Source organism: Mauremys reevesii, linkage group 7 (genome assembly GCF_016161935.1).
Source record: "Mauremys reevesii isolate NIE-2019 linkage group 7, ASM1616193v1, whole genome shotgun sequence".
Classification (NCBI taxonomy): Eukaryota; Metazoa; Chordata; order Testudines; family Geoemydidae; genus Mauremys; species Mauremys reevesii.
Window position 1 is genome coordinate 5,391,811 of NC_052629.1, and position 20,004 is coordinate 5,411,814.

Consider the following 20,004-nt stretch of genomic DNA (forward strand, 5'->3'; position numbering starts at 1 on the left):
AAACATTCTCACGAGCACTTGGCAGTCTTATTTGTCTGCTAAATGGGAGAGTGAGTAGGGATGGGGTGGAGTAACTGTTCTGTTTTGTGTATGTGTGTGGGGGGGTATTTTATGCTTTCATGTTACAAAGTTTATTGCCAAAAATAGACGCACACTTACTCTAAACATTCTGCTCCCTTCCCCAGTTTCCTTGTAGACGTTATTCGACATGTTCTGTTTGCTATTAGATCTCCCTCCCTCAGTACATTCCCATTAATGTTAGTAAACTTGAGCTATGCATTTTTCCTCCTCCTGCTGTCTGCAAAAACTGAAGAGACAGGCCCCAGCGGGATTATCAGTCCCACTGTTCAGACATGCACACAGGTTCACCTTAACTCCTGTGAGTCAGTCTGCATGGTGGATCTCCTCACCAACTGAAATGCAGACTTCAAGAATAAATGGATTAGTCACTAGTTTAATCCTAGGGTTTCAAATTCATCCTGCCTAACCTCCAGTGTTAATCCCAGTCACCTGGAATCAGTGAAATGAGGAATCATCAGCTCAGTCCATCTGTGTACCCCAGTACAGATGAGGAGTTTCCAAGGACCATCCAGGTGCTGCACAAAGCAGTGTTGGCAATTTAGTGCAGCATTCCTGTCCCCAAACCCTAAGCCAAATGTCCAGCATGGTAGTAAATAGCACCTCCATCATTGTGGTTTTTAAAAGAATCCATGGCACTCTTCATAAAGATGGGGTATTTTCCCTTAGTGTTCTATGCAGTTTCTTGTTCATACATAATTTCTATCTGCTTTCCTAATTTTGCCCTACAGTTTCAATGCATTCTGGTATTTATACTTTGTCTTCCTGTCACTAAACTTGTGTATAATGTTACGCTCCACCCTTTAAAAGCCACTGCTCATCATCCCACGGGTGACTGCATTTCACCAGTAGGTGAAGTCACCTATGCATCTATATTGTTTGAAATTCTATAGAGGACTTCAAGGCTGTGACAAGCTGAACAGATTATCAAATCATTTGAAGGATAACAATGGTAGTTGCACCCCTATAGCGAGTGAATTCATACACAACACAAATGAAGTGTAGGAAGTGTGTGTCACTATTACCAAGAAATTCAGAACTCCAACACAATTATACCCCATTTGAAGTTGGTGCCTCATAGGTGAAGTTTTCAGATGATGTGTCATTAGTACCAAGATACAAAAAAGCTGTCCAGGCAATGAAAGCAGTAAAGAGAAACCAGCCAGTATAATAGAAAACCAAGGCAGCCATTTCCATAATAAAACATGAGCCAGAATCACTTTCGTTAATACAACCATGATCCAAAACTTTTCTACCAAAAGAAAAAGTAAGGTCTTTACAATCAAGAACACTAGGAAGTTGAAGTTTCTAGCCTTAGACAAAAAAAACCCAAAAGAACACCCTTAACAAATCTCCGATTATTCTATGAATTTAATAAGCAAGGTGATTACTTTTACAGGTTTTGCTTCATTTGAGAAGGGTTGAGTAATTGGGGTGTGGGGAAACTGAACGTGAAAAAAAAATGAATTTCTGGTTGTAACTGAAACTTGTCTGTTAACGATTATTCCTTCCAACTTACTGCCAAGATAATATTAGAAACTGCTTATTTTCTGTACAGCTTGGGGAAAAACAGTCACCCTATGCTTTATTAATCTTGTCCTCAATTGACACAAATATGCACCATCATTCTTTTGTTTAGATGATTTTTAGGCCAGTTTTTCAAACTATCAAACAAAACAAAACTTGCATGTGTAATCAGAATAATCACTTCTCTGATTAATAGAACAAAAGGCAGAAAATGTTAGACTGGCTAGGAGAATCTCTGATTTAACAACCCCACTGGACTTGCATCAAAAGCTTTTTTAAAATAAATATAAAACCAGGGAAACAATGGTTTTTCAGCTGTTGTAACCCTAGAAATCTAACCCCCCCCCCAATGAAATCACAGAACTGACTGGAAGTCCTTAATATCCTCGGATCTTCTTGGAGCTAGTCAGTTTCTTGAAGCATTGCTGAGCTGGTGACCTATTTGGCGGATATAGGAAACCCAATCAAAGTGTTCTAATATGAAAAGCAGATTTTCCTTGGAATCATTTTTGCTTTGGGAGGTTTCATGGTTCCATAATTGGCAATGTCTGTATAAATAGAGGAGGTAACGAGTAAAGGTCCAACAAGGGATGCTATGTGCAATTATTTTTCCTTTTAGGTTACCATCCTGGGCCATGAGCAAGAATGCTTAGTGAAAGCTGCGTGCCTTGTGTAACTGCCTAGCTACTTGGCCATGAGGGCAACAGTCTAGAATGGAGCAGGTTAGAAGGCTGGGAAGCAAGGAGAGACCTTAAAAGCAAGATCTGGAACACCTAGTTAAGAAGTCATCTCACTGCATGAATCTTAGAAGACAACAGGATAAATGAGAACTTAACATGTCTGTGTTCTAGACTGCACGTAGGAGGTATTGTTACTTGCTATGCTGAGTGAGATAAAAGGAGGTGTACGTACTAACAATGCTGCAGTGTCTTTACTAAATGTGATCATTGAGAGGTTGTAAAAAGTGAGGTAACAGTAGCCAACCTCTACTAAACATGTCTACTAGTTTAATCATTGGTAGGTAAAAGCCACCTGTGGGCGCATATTTTATTTTAATATGTATTTACAATTCTCTAGGGAGCTTCAAGGCTGAGGCAAACTCTTCCTATCAAGGCTTTAGATATAATCAAGTGTCAATTTGTTCTCATGGTGCCTACAAAATGACAATGTTTTAAGATTTTTGGCTCTTCATGGAAGGAGTGGGGGGAAAAAATCTTGTACAGACCTAAGTGTTCAGACAGTAAGTTACTGTAGGCCATGCTGTACAAGGCCTGAAAGGCCAGGAAACATACAGAAAATCCTACAGGGTGCCTACTGCTGAGCTGTTTCTCCTAAAGGCTTCTCTCAAGAAGATAGGAAAGTATTATGGAAAGAATCTCAGCCTGTGGAGCCAGGGAATCCACAAGGAACTCTTCAACACTGCAGATGCCAAAACCTCCATGCCCGGAAGTGGGTCTACACCCTTCACATTGCGCTGTGATGCCGCCCACTAATAGCATCAAAAGTAGAAGCTGGAGCAGGATATTGGAGGAGTTCCATCCTCATTTGGTAGCCACAAAGTCACTGCTGGGAAACCCATGAAGTCTTATGGGGAACAAGCAGCTCCCAGGCTCCAATTCCCTCCTGCCCCTCACTCACACCACCAAAAAAAAAAAAAAAAGCAAGCTGCTCTGACAGTGCAGATGGGCTTCTGAGAGGAGTTGTACCACACTGAGTGCCAATCTCCACTCCTGCAGAATTACAGCACTTCGGGCATTAATTCCATGATCCTCCTCTGTCACACAGCTGGGAGTGAAGCAAAGGAAGGGCCCTATTCATGGGACTGGAGTCTCAGGCACCTATTGAGTATGGGGGGAGAGAAGAGACTAAAAAATTTGGTGTTCAAAACACTTGGTGGCTTGCCACTAACAGACCTCTTCACCCAGCTTTGTAGGGTGTGCCCCACAGAAAGAGCTGAAGTCAGCTGAAACAAACACACACATTAAAAATAAAAAAAAAGATGTTTGACTTTAAATGCCTCTATAATGGGATAGAATTTGTATTCTAAGCAGGCTCTTCTGCACAAACCAAGAGAGCAACACACAAGACCATCAAGATGACACTGGCAGTTGATTTTTTTAAAAACCACTTCCAGAATGAGCTTACTGTAAGGACTTTTTTTTTTTTAAATGAAGCAATGGAATTAAAGGTGCTCACAGCAGGGGAAAGTAGCGATAAGTAGGATTTCCTGGGAGACGCCAATGCTTTAGAACTTCCCGAGCCCATCACCTCTTCTTCCATACCTCTATATTTTTGCCTTCCTTTAAAATTTTGTTGGATAAGCAGATAGGAGTTAAGTTACTTGGGGAACAGTCACTAGCTTCCCTACCATAGGCAGAGCTTACCCAAGGAATCCAAGAAAAACACATTAATAATCAAACATTAGTAAGGCAGAGCTGTTATGCAGAGATGCACTGAGGCTGATCTAAATGGGTGATGCATCATTTTGCATGGACCAACTCAAGCACCAAGCAGGACACGTCACTTTAGCCACCATCATTCTGACTAACTACTTAACTATGACCATTTCTGCTAGTGCAGAGCATGCAACCAGGCAATCCGGGGGGGGGGGGGGGGAAGTGTTCCCGGTAAAAATATTTGCAGTGCATAATAGTGATATCAGATGGTTACAAATGGCTATTAGTTGATTCAACATCAAGGAGTGAGAGGAACTATGCACCACAATTCAAGGTAGCATGACTAGGACTTATGGGACTCAACCCATCAAAGAAAAAATTAAGTAAAAAAGTCACAGTATAGAAAAGCCTCCCAAGGGAAGAGAGGGGAACCACACAGTACTGATCACTTAAAGTTTGCACAATATCTTATCGTATCTATTTGTAGAGACAATCCATCATTGGCAGGGGAACAGAAAAATCTCATGGTCACTAACATGAGGAGAGTCCATTGTAACTCTCAGGTCCTAAGATGCCATATTGTTCCATCTGACAGACGACATTAATCCAAGTATTTTAATTGATAAAAATTGTAGGGCAAGAAGAACAATGTCTGCTCTATCTGGGATAGACAGGAGAAAGCTTTTTTGGGTCATACCCCACTGCTCTAAGATTCCTGTTTTGTCCTCCTCTTGGTGCATTCCCTTCAGATCTTTTATTCAAAGAGCCATGTTAAAAAAAAACAACCCATCAGTTCTTGAGGGTGTTGTGCCAAGATGAAAAATATCACAAGACTGTTGCACAACGAAACACATTTGACACATAAAAACAAACGACTATCTTGCATCACTCTGATTCGTCTTTTGCAATTTTGGTAGTACTTTAAAGGTTGAACTGAGATCAAGGACTCATTTTGCAAGGCACCATAGAAACACCAAAATAAAATAAAAAGAATATCACAAGACTATTGCACAACACTGGACCACCATAACACATTACATTCTGACTGTTCATTGTGCACCACACTTGTTTACCATTTGTCATATGGTAGCACCGAAATGGCCCAGCTGAGATCAGGGCCTTGTGGTAGGCATTATAGAAACAATCAGTGGGGAGGGATAGTGCAGAGGTTTGAGCATTGACCTGATAAACCCAAGGTTGTGAGTTCAATCCTTGAGGGGACCACTTAGGGATCTGGGGCAAAAATTGGTCCTGCTAGTGAAGGCAGAGGTCTGGACTCAATGACCTTTCAAGGTCCCTTCCAGTTCTAGGAGATAGGTATATCTCCAATTATTACAAAAACAAACAAAAAAAAAACAGGAAGAGTTTCAGCCCCAAAGATTTACAGTCTATGTAGACAAGACAAAGGAAGCATTGTTATTCCCATTTTACAGATGGGGAACCAAAGCACAGAGAGATTAAATAGCTTGACAATGGTCACAAAGGAGGTCTGTGGCAGAGGTAGGAATTGAATCTAGGTTTTAGTGCCTTAACCATGATATCATCCTGGCTAAACGTAAGTGGTCAAACAAATTCCCCAAATGTACACCGACTAAAATAAACGGTTGGAAGAGAAAGGGTTAACCTCTTCTGTTGCATATTTTGTAGACTTTCACCCCGCTGCTTCCAGCTTAAGGCATAGCCATTAGACAGCCTCTCTCCCACTCCCAAATAATGGCGCAGAGGAGAGGGGGGAAGGATTATTTCCTCCTTCTGACCAGCCAATTTCTGGTGTGCACATAAAGATCTCCTCCTCCCGATTCAGTGCTTTTCAAATAGGCTGTTGTAGCAGCATGAGGCCAGTTCCAAGATCCTCTCCAATGTGGCAACCAGAGCTAAGGACAATAGCACTGCAATCATGAGACAGACACTCAGCAGCACTGAGTGTACTCTGGCTAAATGCAGTCTAGACAGCTATAACAACTGACGATGTTCAGAGAATCCGTGTCCTCTAGCTGCTGGGTGCCTGAGCATGTAAAGAAAATGGAGGCAGATCATCCCAGATTTGCCAGCAATGTTCCCAATTTGAGGGTGAATTCAATCAGCCTAGCTTGAACAACATCAAAATGGTCCTACAATATCCTATGCAATATCATTGCATGAGGCTTGTGTCTTGCAAGACATTAAAGGTGTTGATCCTTGTTAAGCTACCTAGTTTAGCCAAGCAGAGGCAGCCGTAACGCAGACACGTCTTCCATTTACTCAAAAACTAGATCCCTCCTGGCTCCACACTGTCCATAACTTTATTCTGACAAGGAAGTTAGCAATTCATGCCCACAGAGAGAACATATTTGCAACAGGTCCAGGTCATTCAGCCCAAATACTGAAGTGTATTCTTTATCTTCCCCTTTAGTAGAGGGGCTGGACAACATCTAAGGAGTTAAATGAAATCTTAGCCATTTACCCAAGCCTGCATTTCAGGTGGGGACCAGTAGTGGTGCTGAAGAAGGGGCCTGAAAGTCTTTTCATATATTGAGGCACTTGTTCCTATTTTTAAGGAGGCAGATTATTATATTCCAGTAACACTTAAAGGGCACAACTGAGATCAGAGCCCCATAGTCCTAATCCTGAAGAGTTTACTGTCCTTTCTACTATCTAAATAGGCCAGGCAGGCAACAGGGGGAGGGCAAATGGATGCCCAGAGAAGTGAAGTGACTTGCCCAAAGTTTAACACAGCAGGTCAGTAGGAAAGTTGGGACTAGAAACCAAGTCTCAAGTCCCAGTCCAGGAGCACATCCACTCAACCATACCATCTCTCATGAAATGTGGACTGGACGGTAAGCAGAGAATCAAGGACCCTGATTTCCAGAAGAATATGCAATTGCCCTTGAAACAGTGTTTGCCGTCTTACGAACAGTTTCTGCATGCAAATGTATTACACGTACAACTGGTGGATGTAGAATTATTTCATAAGAAACTGTAGTAACTGCATTTGCGAGTTTGCGTGCTGCTGCACATCAGAGTTTTCCCAAGAATCCAGCACTTCACCCAATTTACTTCAACAAACAAAAAGCCAACAAAAAAGGTTACTTCTCTACATGAACTGAAGAAACATTTTGGCTCTTTGATTACTGTTCTCCAGTACTGTATTACACTGCAAGCTTGAAGACAGATGTTTCCTAGCATCTACATCAGGGGTCAGCAACCTTTCAGAAGTGGTGTGCCGAGTCTTCATTTATTCACTCTAGTTTAAGGTTTCGCGTGCCAGTAATACATTTAAAAGTTTTTAGAAGGTCTCTTTCTAGAAGTTTATAATATATAACTAAACTATTGTTGTATGTAAAGTAAATAAGGTTTTTAAAAATGTTGAAGCTTCATTTAAAACTAAATTAAAATGCAGAGCCCTTGGACCGGCAGCCAGGACCTGGGCAGTGTGAGTACCACTGAAAAAATCAGCTCGCGTGCTGCCTTCGGCACCCGTGCCATAGGTTGCCTACCCCTGGTTTACATAGCACTATCGGGTGCACGGCCCAACTTGTGATAGTTACACGGTTTCCCTGGTCTGTCTAGTCCTCACCCATTTCCTTCTCCTCTGTTTTGAAGATGTAAGGTTGGGGTGAAAACAGGAGTACATGACACAGAATTTTAGGGATGCTAACCATAGCAAGTTATGAGGCAGGATCTGCAAGAGGAGTGCAAGAATGTACAGCCCACGAAAAGAGGGAGGCTGTTCCAGGAGCAAAGGATAATGTGAAAGTGACAGGTATCTTCACTGGTAAAGGAAGGATCTTTGGATATAAGATCTACAGGTCAGCGGAAGCCCAGGCACAACAGTGATTATGAACAGGAGGGGGTGGAGCTTTGCCTGACTGGCCCCTAGGAATAGAATATGGAGCAAGGAACAATCTGCCCTGTGCACATATCATGGAATCATAGAGGATTAGGGTTAGAAGAGACCTTAGGAGGTCATCTAGTCCAGCCCCCACAGATGGGATGCACTGTGCCACAGGGACAGGAATAAACAAGACCAAAAAACCCCAACACACACACACACACACACACCCACACCAAGAGTACTCTAGACAGAATTGGGTGAGTTGTGGAGAAGGGGGAGGCAGAAGGTCTCCATCAGGGGAGGCAAAGTTTTGGTGGAAGCAGACTGTTTAGTCTTAAATTGACTCCTCCTTTATCTTTGTATAGTTTTCCTAATTAAGCCTGCATCCATCAAGAAGCATGAGTGAACCTGCACAATGATAAATGAGAGCATATTTCCAGGTATACATAAAATCCATTAACATTGTAGGGGACAACCATTAAATCTTGGAATTCCTAGATTAGAAAGCCATTTGGAACACAGACATTTGAGATAAAAACTTAAACACTCCAAAATGTAACTTCATATTGCCACAAGATAATCTCAGCAAGCTACAAGAAAGGAGCAATTTCCCTTGCCAAAAAACTCCCTTGGGTCCCGATAAAATTACACTAGCCATAATAGGTTTATTTTACATATTGTGTGTAATATAATATTGGAAATAGGTCTGCAGTTATGTAATTGCAAAGGAAACGGCTATGGGCTTGTTCAGGCCAGCTGAAAATGCCATCCCATGTTTCTACCACCACAAAAGTAAATCCCAATGGGTTATGTATAAAGAGCCCTCAATCCCACTCCTCTGATCAGGAGAGAAGAGGAGGAAGAGCAGTATGAAAGGCGGTTGATCATACAGTTATACTTAACGGTCTGTCAGGGTTTCCATTACAAATAGCATTGCCACAATTTATAACTTGACCATTTCAAGCCACATCCAAACAAAACTTGGCAAGAATGAAGTTAGCACAAGTCCAATTTTTTCCCCCTCCTTCCTTTCTTTAAGCAAAAAGTTCTACATATACTGTTTCGGTCATTTGTACTGTGAAGACTGGCAAACAGCAGAAAATTTGCTGCACGGGTTTTTTGGAGTAGTTAATTTAAAAAAGCCACAGGAAAAAAAATGCAGCCTATCACAGAGCTCAATTTTGAACAACAACAACATTCTGTGGGAAGATTTTACTAACATGCATACTCAAAACATTTAACAGATGCAATAATGAGATGGAAAAGACAGTGCCTAGGAAAAACCTGTGGCTACAGTTAAGACTGATTTTGAACGTCAAGTGCTGTAATTTTCTTTATGCACATACCTATGGTGAATGATAAAAAGGCAATAACTGTACGTAGCAAGGGGAGACTATACCCCAAATATACACATGAGGTAGGATAGCTTCCATTACACAGAAACCCAGAGGTCAGAGGAAGGTCTCAAGACAGATTTTTGTACATCCCAGGTGGGCATTTACTTTAAGTACCTCAATGTCCATAAAAGTGGACACCGACAGCTGCAGTGACACTCAGCATGAAGTGACCCGCAGGCTTGATATAACGTGGCTGGAAGGGTCTCAAAATGTGTTCCTCATGCGTGTCATTGAGCTTGCATCGACATTGCAATATTAACGGAGGGCTTTTCAGGTTTACAACCTGAACATCTCTTGAACTTGCACTGGGCACAGCAATAAAGACGTTCTCTTACCAGACAGTATATTTTACTATGGTTGATAAAAAGAAAAAAGTTAAATGTTAGGTATGAGCCCTAACCAAAATTATGGGTGTGAATGTGCCTAAACTTTGGGAAAGTTAAATTGCAAAGTCTGGATTCAAATTCCATCACTTGTCTATGGAAAAAAACATGTTGCTTTGACTGTTGTCTTTGAGTAATCATATGTTGCACTTAAATAGTCAGAGTGATGGTAGCCTTCCAGTGGTCCTCAGTTCTGCTGAGGTACCAACGTAGTTTAGCATACACTATCCAGCATTGATCATTTGACGTGCTGAGTACGTTCAATGCCCATTAGTTCCGATGATAATGGAGAGCACTCAGCGAAACTTACAGAATCTCACAGGTTTAGGCCCAGAGGCCTCATCCTCGATTGTTACCTTGCAGTGTGAAAGTTGTATTCTCGGGTTACAAGAGGAAGCTTTCTAAGGGCAGAGTGGTTATCAAGGTCTACTACACAGACACATTGATAAGTTAGATGCTAAATCCCAATGGCCAAGAGATTGTACTTAGAACTCATTAAGGTTGCCACATTCTGTTTTCAGTTCACCTGATGGTTGCAAAGTATTGCAAACCTCGCCAGAAGGGGACAGATACGGAATGTGGTATCCCTAATTCAGGCTCTAGAACGGTGGTCTCCAACCTTTTTACGCCCGAGATTACTTTTTGAATTTAAGGGCAACCCAGGCTCTACCCCACTCCTTCCCTGAGGTCAAACCCCTTCCAAGGCCCTGCCCGCCTCTCTCAGTAGCTTGCTCTCCCCCACCCTCCCTCCCTCCCACCAGGCTGGAGAAGGGGTTTGGGAGAGGGTGTGGGCTCTGGGCTGAGGGGTTCACAGTGTGGGAAGGGGGCTGGGGTGCAGGAGGTGGGTGCTGGCTCCAGGAGGGGCTTAGGGCGGGAATGTGGCCTAAAGCAGGCTCCCTAGTAGTTCCCTGAAGGGACCAACGTGCCCCTCGGGGAGGGGGAGAGGAAGGAATGTGGCTCTTTGCGCTGTCCCTCTCTGCAGGCACTGCCCCCAACGCTTCCATTGGCCACAGTTCCCTGCTGCTGGCCAATGGGAGCTTTGGGGGCGGTGCCTGCAGAGAAGGGCAGTGCGCAGAGCCACATGTCCCCCCGCCAGGGGTAGCAGGGGTGTGCTGGCCACTTCCAGGAGCGGCGTGGGGCTGTGGCAGGCAGGGAGCTGCGCCACCAGAGATTGTGATCGACTGGGAGAGTCCCCAGGATCGACTGGTCAATCGCGATCAATGATTGGTGACCACCGCAAGAAGGTAGCCTGGTATGACTGCTGGCAAAGGACAATTAAAAGCTGAAGCTCAGCCAAAGATAAAAAAGGGACAGCAGCATATATAAAAAGGTTTACTTCATAACAGTGGCATGCAAGATACAGGCCCATTCAGCGAATAGGGCTGCCTTGGGCTTTTTACCAAGGGAACAAATGGTTTGTTTTACAAAGCTGCTCTCTGAGGGGAAAAAAAAACCCATGCACCACTTGATATTTCTGGGTGGTATCAACACAATCCTATTGGGACTATTTTGATTACTGTGATTTAAAGGGGAAAAACAAACAAACCATTAACTACCTACCTATGCATTTCATAGCCAGCTTTCCAAAGCACCACTAAAACAGAGCCAGACGTGTACTGTATGGGATTTTACATACTACATTTACAGTCTTTCGTCAAAAGGTCGTAGGAAAGTAGTAAGGATGTCTAATGAACAAGATGCTCAGTCTGATAACTGTGTGGTTCAAACTTTTAACCACTATCCAAACTGTTAGTTTTGAACAACCCACATGCGCAAACATCACGTCAAGTTACATTCAGACTGGTTTACTAGGTTTTCACCTGGACCAGAGGGAGAGAAGTGAACCTACCAATCAGGGTCTGAATGAATCCAGTTTGATTGTATTTTCCACACATTTACCAAAGGCACATCTCTATGGATTGTACCTTTTTTTAAAAAAGGTCCAAGAATCCAATTTTCTTTGGGTTTGTGTAATCACACTGTCCTGAAGAAAATAATCCATATACCAACTAGTGATGGACAAGAGGTTTTAGATAAACTAAAGTCAAATCCAAACTATCAGCCACAACTCACCAAAATTTCTGTGGTGGGGAGGGTGGGGGGGGGGGAAGAGGAGGTTGTTTTGAGTTTGAAAGAAGTCTCTCAATTTCTTTGTTGGCTGCTTTTCTTTTTTGTGCAACTTCTCAGCTTTGTATTCTCAGCCAACTCAGAAAACACAAGATTCCCTGGAAAAAGCCATTCCTGTGGTATTTCCAACCTGGCCCAAGCCAGGAATTGCTGAAAAGTTTGAGATGAATTTTGTTCTTGGGAAAGCTGCAGCCCAATTTCTCAGCCAGGGATTTAGTCAAACAGCCAGCCCTAATGATGCTTGCCCACCACTAATCATCAACTACCTCTGTTCCTCAGGAGAGGGACTACAAAACTACCCCAGTGTTTCTCAGATTTTTTAGGTCAGTGACTGAGGACCCATTTGTTCAAAGTCAAAACCCTTTATGTCCCCCTTGCGCATACTATAAAAGTAAAAGTTAAGTGTATCAACACTAAGCCTCTAAAAAGTTATGTGGGTTTTGAGATGTTGACATGGAATGCTTGACCACGAAGAGTAAGTGTGTGGAGGGAATAGGGGAGAGGGAGATTCCTTGCTTTAGATTCCCCCCCCCCCAAATGACGAAGTGTTCAGCTCCATACAAACCCCTCTCTGCCCAATTGGCTTTCATGACCCTCATGGGGGTAACGACCCACCGGACGATTCTATTGGACTTTACAGATGATTTAAGAAGGGACTTGAGCCCTAATCCTTGCGATTTTACTTCAGTGAGTAAATGGAGCAGGATATGGCTCTAAAAAGGCACCTTTTCATAAGAGTTGCTTTCCTGATCATATAATCTCACTTAACACTGACATTCCATCTCAGCAACAACCATGATCTTTAATACCATATGAACTGTGTTTCCTCAGCACAACAGGGAAGGCTGAATTGGAATTCCCTTGTTTTTCTTGCTTGAAACCAGACACCCTTGAATTGCTGAACAGTCCAAGTCTACTTGGTGGTTATTTTTGGAATCCAAAATAGAGGAGGATGTACCATGAGGGTGAAGGAGAGTTGCCACAATAAGGGGTCTACAAACTGCCCTTGGGATGCACCTGGGTAACTCCCATCACTTGTATAATTAACAGAACCCCTATCTTAACACAATCAGCAAAGTGGCTATTTTATGGCATCTTTTCCCTCCTTCACCCATAATCAACTCTTAATATGTAGATATGTGCTCCTTATTAATGCCTCATTAGTTTTGCAAAAAACACATAGTATTGTATACCCAAAAGACCATATGGCTTCACTAGCAAGCATTGGCGTATTTTCCAAACACACACTACACCTTTAACACCGCTCTAGTCACCTGGCAGGCTAACAGTTCCTCGAGTGCATCACTTGCACATACTCAGATTATTAGTCTTCTAATGGCAGAACTGCTGCCCAGTGAAAATATTAGTGTTCAGGACATACAGAACTCACTCCAAACCAATCCGGAGTCAACTTTGAAAGAGTGGATGTTTGACACAGATCAGGACATTTCTCTGTTAAAGCCTGATGCTCAGAAAAGCTGAGCATCCACAACTCCCACTATGGGAGTTGCTGGTGTTCATCTCTGAAGATTAGAACCTTGGTCCGTGAATGTACCTAAGTAGTCTACAATGGCTCCTCTGGGTAAGACATGAGAAAATAAGTCTTTGAACCCAAAATCTTAGGCAACCATTTGGTTTGATGCGTGAGGAGGGGGCACGTGCAGAAGCAAGCAAATTGGCACGAGGCTAGCCAACAGTTAACCTTTTCAGCGCTACACACGTACACAGGCTTCTGAAGCATTTCATTACAGTGTCTGAAAATGAGACTTCCAGGAGGCAAAGCTACTACACATCAACCTTTGACCAAATCACTTGCCAAAATTTCATTTTCCAAATGGTAACTGGTTATTCTAGGAGCAGCATAAGAAGGAAATGTTGTGCCTGCATTGCTAGCAGGGAGGCTCCCATTCTTTGCCTGAAAAAGGCCACGCCAATACTTATGCAAGTAGCAATTTTAAAGTTTTATTGAATCTACATGTCTCTCATCCCTTTTACGGTTTGGGCCAACAGTTGAGCTGTCAAGCCAAGTCTTCATCCCAGAGTAAGTTTTAACAGCCGTGTATAAATCCCCCCAAAACAGTTGTTAGTAATGGAAATGCTGACAGCAGGGCAACGTATTATTCTAAGAAGTATGTGCACAAGCTGTGGAACCTTCTCTCCTCCCGCCTCAGTTTTCTGTTAATGTACATTGGCTAATTAACAAACAAGCTTACGAGACATTCTTACAGCAGAAGGCAACATTTTGGCCCCCAGCCCAAACCAACAGGGGGAAACTTCAACATCCTCAGCCAGGCAGTACCAGATGGAGCTAATGTATAGTTACATGAAATGATGAGAGAATGAAGGAAGGGAATGAACAACCAAACTATTAGAGAGAAAAATAGGTACAAGTGTCTCACCGCTTTCGTTTTTCTCTATTACGTCCACGACTTCCCCAGCCTGAAGGCTGATCTCCGAGTTCTCCTGTTTCTCATAGCTGGACACCACCACATACTGCTCCAGGATCATGGGTTCAGAACTAGCATCAGCACCTGGGGAAGGGAAAAAGCAAGCTGTAAGCCAGCTTCCAGCCATGGCTCCTCGAGAGCGACCTCCGTCCATCCAATTCATGATAGGCCAATTTGTCACCGCCGTCAAGCCAATCAGAACAAAACCTTGGCTCGCAGCATATCCCCAAATGGCTGGCCATATAGAAACAGCTTCCTCTGGCCCACAACCCAGCAGCACAGAGGAACATTAGAGGGGAAGAAAAAAAAAGTTTTAAGCATAGTGAATTAATCAAAAAGTTTCATGACGGATTCTGAAAATAAACCTCTTCCCAACATGGTTGCCACAATCCTTGTCCCCATTCAGATAGAAAAATCCCGGGTAGAAGCAGCATAAATCCACAGCAGAGCTATTCCCCCCCAGGAAACAAAAAGAAAAAATAAACAGTTCTCCCTTCGGAGGCTCAGCTCCTTCTCCACTCTTGAAGGCTTGAGCTGCAAGTCAAGAGGGGACTGTGGATGCCAATCATATTCGTGTGCACTGCAGCCCTTAAATAGAAACACATGAGCAGGACTGAGGAAGGGAAGGGGTGGAGGAAAGGAGAGAGCGAGGGGAGGGCAGAGAGAGACTGTTTACTTGAAACAGAAGAAAAGTTACAGAGCCAGAGTCTTATTAACACAGCCACCCCCACCAGCCTTTTCCAAGCATTTTGCACAGTCGTCCGAAAAAAAGAAAAAACCCACTACAACAACCCTCCAATTATAAGAGATGCAGAACTCCACATACTGCCTTGTACGAGATGAACAGCGGAAATCTTTACACACAGTCGGATTCTCTTTCCCTTCCAATGTTTTTTTGTTTGTTTGTTTTTTAAGAAGTTTGCAAGCTAGCATGAAATGCTTTAATTATTTCAATCTTCTCCGTGCTGGACTTTTCAACCATCAGGAGATATTTCTTCCCTATTCCTGCACACATTCTCTCCCTTCCTGCCCTCCAACCCCAAACATACCAGCATCCCTCTGATTGGTTTCTTTTGGTTTTCTGAATAATGCAAATCATATGTTTTAAAGCCAAGCTACAAGACAGGAGCGTTCCACCGCCAGGGATGGAGGGAGAGCTCTCTGCCATGTAGCGAGCTGCAGGAGACGCAAGAATCTCCTTAATTCATCACTCAACTGCAACATCAACAAAACGCACAGGGCCACGCCACTGCCGAACGGACAGAGACAGAAAGGCTCTGCACACACACCATGCAGAGAGAAAGGCTATGAAGGCATTTAAGCCAACAGTTCCCCTTTTAATTTAAAAAACAAAAGAGAAGGATGCTGTCCTTTTGATGTAGATCTCCTAAAACAAAGGATCAAGGATCACCTTGTTTAGAGACACTAGACCAGGGATTCTCAAACTTCATTGCACCACAACCCCCTTCTGACAACAAATTACTACATGACCCAGAGATGGGGTGCGGGGGGGGGGAGAAGAGGACAAAGCCAAAGGGCTTCAGCCACAGGTTGGGGGCCTGTAACCTGAGCTCCACTACCCAGGGCTGAAGCCCTCTGGCTTTGGCTTCAGCCCTGGGTAGTGGGGCTCTAGCTTTCGCTTTGTTCCTAGCAAGTCTAATGCCAGCCCTAGAGACTCCTTAAAATGGGGTCGTGACCCACAGTTTGAGAACTGTGGCACTAGCCCTATGAAACATTTGACAAAGCTGCAATCGATTGGAGTCCTAATGTGTTAAGCACTCTACATAGCGGAGATTCCTGGTGTAATCTAAGGAAACAAGACAAGCAAAAAGGTGAGGTGGGAAAGTGAGGCAAAAGAACTCTCCCAAGGTCATACAATGGGTCAGTGGCAGGACTGAGATAGCATCCAGGACCTCGAGTCCCAGTTCAATGCCCGATCCACCAAACCAGGTAATCAATGGAATATTTAATTCATTACAACCAGGAGGATCACGATCAGCATGGTACTTACAGTGCCTGCACATCCATCTTTGTTTAGTATGTAAATTGATTCTACAGACAGACAAAGTTAGGCCTAAAAATTTCCCTTTCCTTTCTTCTGGCAGGTACCTAGTGCCTCATTCAAATGCCATTAGTCCAGGCTTTTCCTGAAACGCAATACTGATTGCCTCTTTGGCCCGGGTTTAAGAGGTTCAGAATAAAATTCCTTAAGTGTGTCCAGCTAAACTACTCACACAACATAGAGTCCCAGAGCAATTTTTCAGTACATTTTTTAAAAGATTTCGTTTTCTTGCCAGTGAATTTTCTGCTCACAAAAGCAATGAGTGGAGTATCATCAAGAACAGGATGACTGACTCCTGACATGCTTATCAATATGTAGGGCAAAAAGCTGCATGATCATAGGGGTCTTCAATTTGAAAGACATGCAACACGAGACCTCTAGTGTAAGTATCAACACATCCTTGGAATATCTAAATATTAGATGGACACATTTCCTAACCAAAAAAAACCAAAAACGCAGCCAACATGGGGGAATTCTATACTAGACCTGTCTTGACAGATATATAGAGGAACTGATCAGAGAACTAACAGTTAATGATCACTTATACGTACGTTACCATGACTGCAAATTTATAAAATGTGATCAGAACAGAACAGAGTTCAGACCAGTGATTATATGGTTTATAGAATACACACACACACACAAACACCCCCAACCTGGTTTAGAGGGGAAGTAAAGGCAGCTATAAAAAATAGCTAACGAATGGGGGAAAAAAAGGGGAAGTTAATAGTAATGAATATAAATCAGACGTTAGGAACTTTGATAAGGAAAGCAAAAGGACACATATCACCATCAGAGTTAAGGACAATAAGAAGAGGTTTTTTGTTTAAGTAGATTAAGAACAAAAAGACCCTCAACAATGGTACTGCTTCATTACTAGCAGAAATTGCAGGATTTCCAATAAGAACAAAGTAAAAAATATATTCAATAAGTACTTGTGTATGGGGCGGGGGGAGGCGAGAGGGGGACTGATGTACCATATGATGACACTCCTTCCATTCCATTAGTATCTTGGAGGGCTGGGGTGGGGGGGGTGTTTAAAACAGCAGCAGTTGAAGTTAGACATTATTTAAAATCAGTAAGTCCAGATAACTTGCATATGAGAGAGTTTTAAAAGAGCTGATGAGGAGCTCACCGGACCATTAATCTTAATTTTCAATAAGTCCTGGAATAGTGGAGAAGTTCCAGAAGAAAGCTAATATTGTGCCACTTTTTAAAAAGGAGTAAATGGGATGACCTGAATAATTATAGGCCTGTCAGTCTGACACTGGTCCCAGGTAAGATAATGGAGTGACTGATGTGGGACTCTATTAATAAAGAATTAAAGGAGGATAATATAAATTTAGTTAGACTCGACATGGGTTTATGAAAAATAGATTCTGTCAAACTAACTTGATATTTTTTGATGAGCTTACAAGTTTGGTTAATAAAAGTAACAGTCTTGACAGAATGTATTTATTCTTGTAAGGTACTGGACTTGGTACTCCATGACATTTTTATTTTTATTAAAAGACTAGAATGATAAATATGGCAATCATTAAAATGCATAAAAAGCTGACTGACAGGTCTCAAAATGTAATTGTAGAAAGGGTAATAGCCCTCACGCAGATGTGTTTCTAGTGGGGTCCTGCAGTGATTGGTTCTTGGCCCTATGCTATTCAGAGCAATCTGGACTGGGCACTAGCACACAGTGTGTGTTTTAATATGCCTAAATGTAAATGCATACAACTATGATCAAAGAATGTAGGCCATACTCACAGGATGGGCAACTATCCTGGGAAACAGCAACTCTGAAAAAGAATTGGGGGTCCTGCTGGATAATCAGCTGAACATGCACTCCCAGTGCAACAGTGGAGCCAACGCGATCCTGGGGCACATGAACAGGGGAATCTCAAGTAGGAGCAGAGAGGTTAATTTACGTCTGTATTTGGCAATGGTGCAACCACTGCTGGAATGCTGTGTCCAATTCAGGCATCCACAATTGAAGAAGGATGCTGATAAATTGGACAGGGTTCAGAGAGAGAAACCATGAGAACAATAAAAGATTTAGAAAACTTGTGTTATGTTAAAATAGATGCAAGGAGCTCAGTCTAACACAAAGAAGATGATTTAGGGGGGATGGGGGGGGGACTTGATTAGTCTATAAGTACATACACGAAGAACAAATAGTTAACAGACTCTTCAGTCTAGCAGAGAAAGGTATAAAGCAATCCATCCAGTGGCTATACATTGAAGCTAGACATATTCAGACTGGAAAGAAGGTGTAAATTTTTAATGGTAAGAGTAATTAATCATTGGAACTGCTTACCAAGAATCAGAGTCAATTCTCCATCACTGATCACTTTAAATCAAGATAGTTTTCTAAAAGATCTGCTCTAGGCATTATTTTGAGGAAGTTCTATGGCCTCTGTTATACAGGAGGTTAGATTAGATTATTACAGAGGTCCCTTCTGGCCTTGGAATCTATGAAGTTCAGTGCAGGTAAGTGCTATGCAAAATTTAATGCCATGTACCTCAGACCAGACCTGCAACACCACCTGCTAATCTAGTCCTAGGCTCACACACACAGTGGGCCAACCACACCTCTATCCTGACTGAAAGTAACCTCCACTACTCCAGCTCAAGGCTCTCCTGGAAGAGTGTCCATCAATTGTGCAGACATGTGCCTAATTCCATGGTAGTTTTCTAACATGAGGCAATATCCACAAGGGACTATGAGGAGATCACAAAAATCACTTACAATTAGGGTGACCAGACAGCAAGTGTGAAAAAAATCAGGATGGGTGTGTGTGTGTGTGGGGGGGGGGGGGGGGGGGAAATAGGAGCCTATATAAGAAAAAGACCCAAAAAAATCAGGACTGTCCCTATAAAATCGGGACATCTGGTCACCCTACTTACAATCTAGTCAATATCAGAAACTTGGTAGCCTCTCAGATATTAGATGCTACTGCAGGACTGTGCTTTGGTAGGAAAGTTACAAGAATAGTAGGGGGGAAAAAAAGTACAATATTTACTCAAGCTACATCATATCTACTTCAAAACAAGTATTTCTTTTTAAGCAAGTTTAGTGCAGATAAAAGCCTGGGAGACAGAAGTAATCAACCTACAGAGCATCAATACATGCTTCCCCACACCATAACTTCCTAAAAGGCCTCTATACACAGTCAGGGCGGGACTGATTTTGCTATCAGTCAGGCTACCTCACATGAGTAAGCGCCATCAGATCACAAGGCACAACTGAGAAAATATGGGTTCTCCAACCAGAATTGCAAGTCACCACTGATGCAACATATTTATACATGCACCTACATGTGAAAATTATGAATAATTTTGAGGGAGCAATCTGTGTGGGAAAGTAGAGATTTGATCAGACAGGGGTACTATTTTTACAGCTTTTGGTGTCAGCCATAGGACAACAATAGTGGATTTTTCTGGACAGTGACTTTCTTTAGATAATGCACAGCATAGCTCTGTACAGGAGCAACTTTTCTTTCTTAAAGTATTTTGGCAAATTTAACAAACAATAGAAATTACCAGTTCTTGGGGAGGTAGGGATGGACAGCGAGTCAGATAAAGCAGAGACCCATGTCTACTTTGTATCTCTCGAGACTGTAAATTTTTAGTTAAACAAGAGTCCAACACAATCCTGGGTCCAGTGGCAGGAACCATAGCCATTATGACAACCATCCCTGCTGGATACCAACACAACAGGGCTGCTCCAGGTTATGGAGTACATCGGCAAACACCCACATATTATTCACGGACATTTGAGC

At 42.6% G+C, this 20,004-nt stretch overlaps 1 protein-coding gene across 7 annotated transcripts in view; it reads right to left on the reverse strand.

Annotated features, from left to right (window-relative positions):
* The window catches only part of SH3PXD2A (SH3 and PX domains 2A), a 373,953-nt gene that overhangs the window by 82,901 nt on the left and 271,048 nt on the right, over positions 1 to 20,004 (reverse strand). For all 7 annotated transcript variants that reach the window (XM_039481034.1, XM_039481032.1, XM_039481030.1 and 4 more), the window contains one exon: positions 14,122 to 14,253. In XM_039481034.1, coding sequence (XP_039336968.1) covers positions 14,122 to 14,253 — 132 coding nt within the window. The remainder of the gene's footprint in view (positions 1 to 14,121; positions 14,254 to 20,004) is intronic.